The 9,801-nt window shown below is 48.3% G+C and overlaps 1 protein-coding gene across 1 annotated transcript; it reads right to left on the minus strand.

The window, feature by feature from the left end:
• Nucleotides 1-4,861: 4,861 nt before the first annotated feature.
• On the minus strand, nucleotides 4,862-9,801 carry LOC137071864 (uncharacterized). Its single transcript, XM_067440075.1, has 2 exons — nucleotides 8,280-9,801; nucleotides 4,862-4,966 (listed from the first exon to the last, which is right to left on the minus strand). The coding sequence occupies exons 1-2, from the start codon at nucleotides 9,393-9,395 to the stop codon at nucleotides 4,964-4,966; spliced, it is 1,119 nt and encodes a 372-aa protein (XP_067296176.1). The 5' UTR covers nucleotides 9,396-9,801; the 3' UTR covers nucleotides 4,862-4,963.

Consider the following 9,801-nt stretch of genomic DNA (forward strand, 5'->3'; position numbering starts at 1 on the left):
AAAAAGAATAAAAATAAGAATGACATTTTCTTATTTGTCTTACACGCTCATAAAGGCAAATATTCACTGAAAAATCTCCTGGTGGTCTTTCCTCACAGAGAAAACCTTAATCACAACCTCCCAAGCACTGACACACATACACACAGCGCTCTTCATTCCTTAAGGAATCGGACCACCTTCAGCCTCTGATATACACACCATAAACAGTGGAAAGCTCATCTGCTCTCTCTTCTCTTCGGGTTGTCACTGGGAGATTTCTCTCGGCAGTCGTTTATTCTAAAGAGAATCAAAAATATTCAGGGGCCTAATACAGGTCAGTTTCCAGTATCTGTCAGCATGTAAATGTGCAAACTTTCCCTCTCATGAACTTTAAGTTAAATGTCCAATTTGTGGAGCATGAAACTATAGCGCTTATAAGAACTGACCTGAACACTTGCGCTTGTGCAAGTAGCCATGCAAGTGCTCTGCAGAGAATTTGGATGACTGTTTAGTATTTCCACCCTCTTTTTCTCCGTTGCCTCCTCAGAATATTATTACCACTTGACTTGAGCTGAGACCGCAACAAAAACATGGCAATATGATTTGGGTTTACTGTAGACATAGATCCCTGCCGCTAGACTCTTGTGGAATGTTTGCATTGTGGCCTCCCTTGTAGCCTATTAATTGGCCTCATGTTATGCTCTTGCCCTGGGGGAAGGCGTCCGATTGGCAAAGCTACATTTAATTGAGTTTAACTGTGTGAGACCATGACTACTGTTACTAGATGAAAAACATAATGTCTATGCGAACAGAAAATATGCCTACAGAAAATGGTTTTATATGCCCACATGCATTTTGACCAACATAATGTGAGAGGGCCAAAGGGACTATTTCTAATATTACTTTGCAATACTATTTACCATGACTTTATCTTAATTTTTTAGGCCCCATAAATTTCTAGATTCGCCACATTTTGATTCACTTGTTATAATTTTACAGTGCACTTCTTTCCACCTGCTTTGGCAACAATCAACGCCTGAGCATTTGATGCTCCAATTTTTGCTATTGTTATTATTGTGAGCACATTAGGACTTAAAATAATCGGTTCACTCTTTTGTGTCAGTTATATGAATCTGTGAAACTTATTGGTCTAAATCGGTTTGCGTACAGTTCAGACAGTTTACTCGCGCACTGAATGGTTTGAAGCAGTGTTTCTCCACAAACGGTAACGTAAAAAAACGAAGAAAGAAAATGTCTCTGGATTACTTACCATTCATTGAAATTCAACCTGCAGTTTTGTATTATCGATTGACAGTGATGAAGAGAATCTTCCAACACTTGCCTTTGAAGCTTGTGAGCGATTAATATTATGATTCATATAAATGGTTAAATGAACAGTACAGTATAGATCTATATCAAAGTGAACTATTGCATTACCATGTTTTATGGACATGTAGTACCATATAAATACCATAAGACATGAATATGGAAATCGTTCTGTACCATTTATCAGAGTACCATGGTATTACTATCGATACTATCACTGTACCACATATAGTCCACTTTCTGAAACGTATCTTTGTGCCCAGTACTGATAAAAGGCTACAAGCAAATGTGAAACGTATATTGTATATAGTTCTTTAGAAGAGGACTTCTTTTACCTTTTATTCTTCTTGAACATGTTCTCACACGTTTATGAATCATCATGTACAGTTACTTTGCATATCTTACTAGCATTGTTTAAAGGGGTCATGAATTGAGAAATCTAATTTTCAGCCTTTGATGTATAAATGTTAATTGGGATATAAGAATATCGTGAAAATCAGTTTTGGAGCTGAAAACTTCCTTGTTAGTCAAAGAAAAGCTTGTATTGACACCAGGCCCAGCAAACGCTCAATCTCAGAATGTGCCAAGCTGTGATGTCTGAGTGGGTGAAAAACCGCCTTAACCAAAGAAGAAGATTGAACGCCTGATTATGTAGCCCCGCCCACCAATTTTGTGCATGACGTTATGTAAGGGAAAATTCTGAAAATACAACCGGCTGGGTGTACATTATCCCGCCTATTGCTGAAAATCTATTGTTTTTTTTTGTTTTGTTTTTTATCATATATGTTGAAATGAATGCTGAAAGGCATAGTTCAACCATAAATTGAAATTAGCCCATGATTCACTCACCCTCACATCATCCTAGGTGTATTCTTCTTTCAGATGGATAAAATCGGATTCATAATTAAAAAGTCCTGTCTAATCCAAGCTTTGGCAGCAGTTGTAGCTCTGTTTTTGAAGTCCATAAAAAAATGCGCCTGTCCGCCAAATAATGTGCTCCATATGGCTCTCTGGGGGCTTCTGAAGCAAATCGCTGCATTTGTGTAAGAAAAATTTCCATATTTAAAACTTTCAGCTCTGGCGATCGCCTTCTGTGGAAAAAGAGTTGAAAGTGCCTTCTCGGAATTTAACATATGTACATCCTTTTGTACTGCAGAGGCACTTTTAACACTTTCCCCATAAGTTGAATACGAAGCAGTGTGTTATTCAATTTTGGCAGTTGTTATTTGTGAATAACATACCGCTGGAATGCGCAATTAACCAATCAGAATCAAGTATTTCACTAGCCTGACAAGCCAGACCCACATCAAGATGTTTGGTCTGGAAACTCAACATTGACGGCTCAATCCGAGGGGCGGGATAAACGGTTGTCTTTCAAACTCCCTCTGTAAGCGATAGGATCCGTATCCGGTCGGCAAAACTCTGAACACATCTTCAGAGAAAAGCTTAACTCCAAGTCTTCCAGAGTTGCGGTCAAAGCTGATTCGATAGACCTCCGTTCGCCAGTTTCTGTGTTTACTAGAAGAAGCGGCAGCGCAACTCGGCCGTTGTCATTATGGCCCCGCCCACCGAATCTATACACAATGTGATTGGCCCAGCAAGAGTTAGGCGATTACAGCTCAGAAGGGTATTGAGAGTTGCTAGATGACACTCGCGGGCAGATTAGATTTGCTTCCGCTAGGGTCCGTCTAGATTTCTAGGCTAGATTTCACAGAGCAGTGTAATAAAGATAAATAAAATAGTCCTACGTGGAGCTAAATGGGATCGAACTTCCAAGCAATAAACATAATCCATAGGCTTCATTCAGATTCCAATATTATGAATGCATGGATAAACTTTATTTTTAATGAATATCCAGCTCACGTATAAGACATTGCACATTTGTTCCTTCATTTCACCACAGATTTTTTGTAAACGAGTGACAGGATTTGCAGACAGGATGAGATTACATGAATGAATGAAACTTGTTGAGTACAAAATGTGTATTAAATGTAATAATATTGCATTGTTACAGATCTTTGATATCTATTGATTATGTGTACGTGTCTAACTGAACATAATTTAGCATGCTGTCACAGGCTGAAGAATCCTTTATTTGAGGGGTTGTTGGTTCATTGTGCTGCGATTCGTGATCAGACTAGGAAGTAACGTTATAGGTCAGGGCTTGCAAAGCCCAACGTCCCGGGGATATGAGTTTTCCAGACGAGTTACCAACACAAAATGTATCCCTGGCCTGCTAATGGTCTACCTTAAATAGTGAAATATCATTCCTTTTTGGATGTGCGTTGTTCACTCTCTTGAGTTGATATTTGAAGGAAAAATGCAATTGCGGGCCAAGCAATAAAAAATAACATTCCAATTAATTCCAGGAGGATGTGAAATAAATCATTGTGTTTGTTTGATAAAGACATTTTGCGAGCTGTGGGCAAATCATCATTTCGGCTGTGGGTGAATCATCATTTTGGTTGGCGTTTTCCCACACGCTTTCAAAACAATCCCTCACATGTATACTCACGGGGGAACCGAAGCTCATTGTAAAATGCAAAGCTTATCCAATCCTAGCTGTGGGCGTTTACATCCAAGTCTTCAATGCGGGACGCCCATACAAACTGAGCATTCCAGGAGAGAGGCTCAAAACCAGGGTAGTAAATAGCCCGTTACTTGTTCATTATGACGTTTTTGAATGTAAAAACCATGTGAACATCATAAGTTGACTTCAGACAACAGTATAAAAAACAAAAAAAGCCAGTTTATGACCCCTTTAAAATGTGGTTTTGGCAAGTAAATCAATTGACTTACCAACCATAATCTGATAATGTTTAAAAGGAACTGCAATATAATGTATGGATTACATTTTAAGAACAATAGTCTGACCCTGATTGTTTTTAATTGCCATTAATGATGTGAGTAATGATGATTAATGATTAATGATGTGAGTAAATCCAATCAAAGTTATGTCCCTTCATAAAGAAGTGAGCCTGTTAAATGACACAATGCTTCTGTCACAAAGTTTTATCTTGATTAAATAAAGCTTTTTCAAGTCAAGCACAAAAGTGAAAGCCTGTCTATGGTGTATTTACATTTTACTTGTAAGCAATCTTCCTGTTAATTTAAATGAAGATATTAGTTGCAGTGTGATTTAGTTGGTTCACACAGCTGTCCACAGCCTGTCACGGCAGATTCCTCTGTATTTGGCCTAAGAAGCAGATCTAATTTGAGTTTTAACACCAGGCATGACATCACTACCTATAACAAGCATCGACTCCCCCCAGCTTGAAGATGAAATCAATATGCTTAGAAGAAGGAAGGAGAAGTGTCTCCCACTCTTCTGAAGCACCCCCACATTCCAAAATGCAATGAACAATACTGATTTTACTAATGATCATTTTACATATACAAGTTGTAACAAGTTCGATCAGGTAAGGAAGGAAGAGGACATGGGGGTCGGCAGGACTGTTGATGCTTTTTATTCTCAACTCAAACACAAACGTGCACACTTCTTCGTGTGTCTGTTTTCTCATATATCGCTCAGTCTCTGTATCACTTCCGGGTCCCGCACTTCCGGCTTCCGGTAAACTCAGTGTCTCGCACCAACAGTCCGACTCTCTCTCTCCTCGGTCTCCGGTTCCGCTGGTGTTTTATCCCGTCTCCGCGCTCATTACTAGAACAAGAGACAGGTGTTATTAATCTGCGTCCAACCCACTCACTTACCGCTCGTCCCGTGGCCCTCTCTCCCGCTGCAGACCTCGCTGAACCACGCCCCCCTTGCCACATACCCCCACCGCCCGACTCAGGCCGGGGAGCCGTCCGGCCTGCAGCCCCCCCCCCCCCCCCCCCCCATTTCTGGAGAGGAAATCGGCCACAGCCATCTGAGCACCCGGCCTGTGGACCACCTTGAACTTAAACGGCTGAAGAGCCAGATACCAACGGGTGATCCGCGCGTTGGTATCCTTCATGCGGTGGAGCCATTGGAGAGGAGCGTGGTCCGAACAGAGAGTGAACTCCCGCCCCAGGAGGTAATAGCGGAGGGTGAGAACGGCCCATCTGATGGTCAAACACTCCTTTTCTATGGTGCTGTACTTAGCTTCTCTCTTGGAGAGCTTACGGCTAATGTACAGCACCGGCCGCTCTCCCCCCTCCACCTCCTGGGCCAGGACTGCGCCCAGCCCCCTGTCCGACGCGTCAGTCTGCAACAAGAAAGGGAGAGAAAAGTCAGGGGAGTGTAACAGCGGCCCGCCACATAGGGCAGCCTTTACTTGGGTAAAAGCCTGTTGACACGGCTCCGTCCACTGGACCGTATCTGGTAGCCCCTTTCTAGTAAGATCAGTCAAAGGGCTGGTGAGGTCCGAATAATTTGGTATAAACCGTCTATAATATCCCGCCAGCCCCAAGAACTGTCTTACCTCCTTTTTGGTCTTGGGCCTCGGACAGGTTGCAATTGCGGCAGTCTTATCAATTTGGGGACGCACCTGCCCATGACCCAAGTGGAAGCCCAGATACCTTACTTCCACCCGCCCAATCGCACACTTCTTCGGATTGGCCGTGAGCCCCGCTCTCCTCAGCGACCTCAGGACCGCCCTCACATGCTGCATATGCCGCTGCCAGTCGTGACTATAAATCACTATGTCATCTAGGTACGCAGCAGCATATGCAGCATGGGGACGCAAAATCCTATCCATGAGTCGCTGGAAGGTTGCGGGCGCCCCGAACAAGCCGAAAGGAAGCGTGACAAATTGGTGTAATCCGAACGGCGTGGTGAAAGCTGTTTTTTCTTTGGACAATGGAGACAAGGGGATCTGCCAATAGCCCTTTGTTAAGTCCAGTGTCGAATAAAATCGAGCCGAGCCTAACCGATCAAGCAATTCGTCAACCCGTGGCATTGGATACGCGTCGAACTTCGACACAGCGTTCACCTTGCGGTAGTCCACACAGAACCTGACCGAGCCGTCCGTTTTGGGGACCAAAACTATCGGGCTCGCCCAGTCACTGTTGGACTCCTCGATTACTCCCATGTCGAGCATTGCGCCTAATTCGTCCTGAACTACTTTTTTCTTGTGTTCAGGCAAGCGATACGGCCGGCTGCGAACTACCACGCCCGGCTCGGTCTCGATATGGTGCTGAATCAAGTCGGTACGTCCCGGTAGGGGCGAGAACACGTCAGCGAACTCCGCTTGCAACTTCGATAAATCAGCGAGTTGTAACGGTGAGAGGTGGTCTCCCCCAGGGGCCAGCGCGACTGATTGCGCTTTAATGCTCGCCTCTGGCCCGAGATCATCCTCTCCCCCGATCACCGTTGCCAACAACACCGATTCCACCTCATTCCATTTTTTCAGCAGATTGAGGTGGTATATTTGACGTGCCCCGTTCCTATCGGATCGTATCACTTCATAATCGAGCTCTCCTATCTGTCGTGCGACCTCAAACGGCCCCTGCCACTTCGACATTAATTTTGAGCTCGAGGTTGGGAGTAGAACGAGCACTTTCTCTCCCGGTGTGAATTTGCGCAGTTTAGTACCCCTGTTATATGACCGGCTCTGGCGGTCCTGGGCTTGCAACAAATTCTCCCTAGATAGCCGCCCCAATGTGTGGAGTTTTGTTCGCAAGTCCATGACGTACTGAATTTCGTTTTTGGCCAACGAAGGCCCCTCCTCCCAAGTTTCTCGTAGGACGTCCAGCACCCCCCGTGGCTGACGCCCGTAGAGAAGCTCGAAGGGGGAAAACCCCGTGGAGGCTTGCGGGACCTCGCGCACAGCAAATAAGAGGGGTTCTAACCACCGATCCCAATTTTTGGCGTCTTCTTGTACGAATTTACGGATCATGGATTTAAGAGTGCGATTAAATCGTTCGACCAAACCGTCTGTTTGTGGGTGATAGACGCTGGTTCGAATGGATTTAATGCCCAATAATCCGTACAATTCGCTTAACGTGCGCGACATAAACGCCGTGCCTTGATCAGTGAGGATTTCTTTCGGAATCCCCACCCGGGAGATTAAACGAAACAGTGCGTCCGCAACACTCTTCGCCGAGATGTTGCGGAGAGCCACTGCTTCCGGGTATCGTGTTGCGTAGTCCACGATAACTAGCGCAAAACGATGCCCGCGTGCGGATCGTTCTAATGGCCCGATGAGGTCCATCGCAATTCTCTCGAAGGGGACCTGCATTAATGGGCGCAATGGCGCTTTTGGGGCGGCCAGTGGGTTCACCAACTGACATTCAGGACAAGACGCGCACCACCTGCGCACATTGTCATAAATGCCTGGCCAAAAGAATCGGGTCATTAAACGATTCAGGGTGGCCACCTGTCCCAGGTGGCCCGCCATCGGGTTAGAATGAGCCGCCTGGAAAAGCATTTCCCGGCGGCTCTTTGGTACTACCAATTGGGTTGTATCCATTTTTGTCTGAGCGTCTTGGGTCACTCGATACAACCTATCTTTAATTATGGCAAAATAAGGATACGTGACGGGCAATGCGGGTTGGAGGGGCTGACCGTCGATAGTGCGGACCTGTTGAAACGCATGTTTTAGCGTCTCGTCTTGAGACTGCTCCAGAGGGAAGTCATCGCGGTCCGAGAGAATCAGTCTCTCAACCCCGCTCGGTTCCTCTGAAGCCGTTCCCAAGGGCCCCGTATCAGCCTCGCCAACCTGCACTCGCACCGCCCCGTTCCTAGCCTTGTTTCCCCAAGCGGCATCCGCGCACAACGACCCCAATAACGCCGAAAAGGCGGGCCAATTCGTCCCCAGAATTAGCGGATGCCGGAGGTGGGGACTAACCGCCACCTCAACACTATGCTTTTTCCCCCTAAACTGTATCGTGACTGGGACAACCGGATATTCCACCACATCCCCGTGCACACACCGCACCTTAACCACGCGGCTTGTATCCAACGCCCCAGGCTGAATCAGGCTTTGATGGATCGAGGTTTGGTTACATCCTGAATCCACCAAGGCCTGATATGTACCCCCCTTGATACTTACAGGAATTTGGTACTCTCCTGCTTGATCGGGGGTGGTCCGCTGGACGTCCGGGATCCGGATCATTGTTCCGATGTCCATCATCGGACATCGGTCCACAAAATGATCCGGATCACCGCACCGCCAGCAGGCCAGCCCAGGCCTACCCGCCGCCCCGGCGGCGGGGAGTGGGTTGGAGGCTGAGCGCGGATAGGGGGCGGAACCGGATCCATAGTCACTACCCGTCCCCAGCGGCCCCGCCCCCCTGGGCGGGACCCGCGAACTCCCAGACGGTCCAAGGCCCATCCCACCCCGGCCTCTGGGGGGAACGCGAGGAGGGCCTGGAGGGCGGGACCTGGGGAGAGGGACAGGTCGAGAGAGAGAGAGAGAAGGGGGAGAGAGAGAGGGAGAAGTTAGTGGGGGTGCGCCGACCCCCGGGCACGCCACCAGGTGGTCCTCCGCCAAATTGATGGCCGTCTCCAGCGACGTGGGCCGGTGGCACTGGACCCACTCGGCGGTCTTCCTGGGGAGCCGAGTGATAAACTGCTCCAGCACCACCAGATCGACGACATGGTCCACGTCGCTGCCGCCGGCCAGCAGCCATCTGCGGCACTCGTCCCGGAGCTGTTGGGCCAATGCGAAGGGTCGACCGGACTCGCCCCACTCCAGGGAGCGGAAACGCTGGCGGTGTTGTTCTGGGGTCCGGCCGACCCGCTGAAGTATGGCCCGCTTCAGGTCGTCGTAGTCCAGGAGGTTCGCAACCGGTAGATGTTGCGCGGCCGCCTGGGCTTCGCCTGATAGAAGTGGGATGAGGCGCACCGGCCACTGTGCCCGGGGCCACCCGCAGGCCTCCGCGGCTTTTTGGAAGAGATCCACGAAGGCCTCGGGGTCGTCTTCCGGCCCCATCTTCTGTAGGGGCACGTGCACCGGTGCGCTGGCCCGCCCAGCGGCCTCGGCGCGAACCTCCCGGTCCATCCAGCTCCGGAACTGCTCGCGGTCCTCTTGCTGGCCTTGGACTATGGCCGCGAAGCGGCGCTCCTGTTCAGTCCGAAGGTCCAGCAACGCCTTATGATGTTCCTGGTGGAGGACCGCGAGGGAGGTGATGATCTCCGCAAATGGCGAGGCGGAGGGCGTTGTCATGGCGGCGGCTCTGTCCTGCTTCCTTCCCGGGTTTCGGCACCAGTGTAACAAGTTCGATCAGGTAAGGAAGGAAGAGGACACGGGGGTCGGCAGGACTGTTGATGCTTTTTATTCTCAACTCAAACACAAACGTGCACACTTCTTCGTGTGTCTGTTTTCTCATATATCGCTCAGTCTCTGTATCACTTCCGGGTCCCGCACTTCCGGCTTCCGGTAAACTCAGTGTCTCGCACCAACAGTCCGACTCTCTCTCTCCTCGGTCTCCGGTTCCGCTGGTGTTTTATCCCGTCTCCGCGCTCATTACTAGAACAAGAGACAGGTGTTATTAATCTGCGTCCAACCCACTCACTTACCGCTCGTCCCGTGGCCCTCTCTCCCGCTGCAGACCTCGCTGAACCACGCCCCC

This window comes from Pseudorasbora parva, chromosome 3 (genome assembly GCF_024679245.1).
Source record: "Pseudorasbora parva isolate DD20220531a chromosome 3, ASM2467924v1, whole genome shotgun sequence".
NCBI lineage: Eukaryota > Metazoa > Chordata > Actinopteri > Cypriniformes > Gobionidae > Pseudorasbora > Pseudorasbora parva.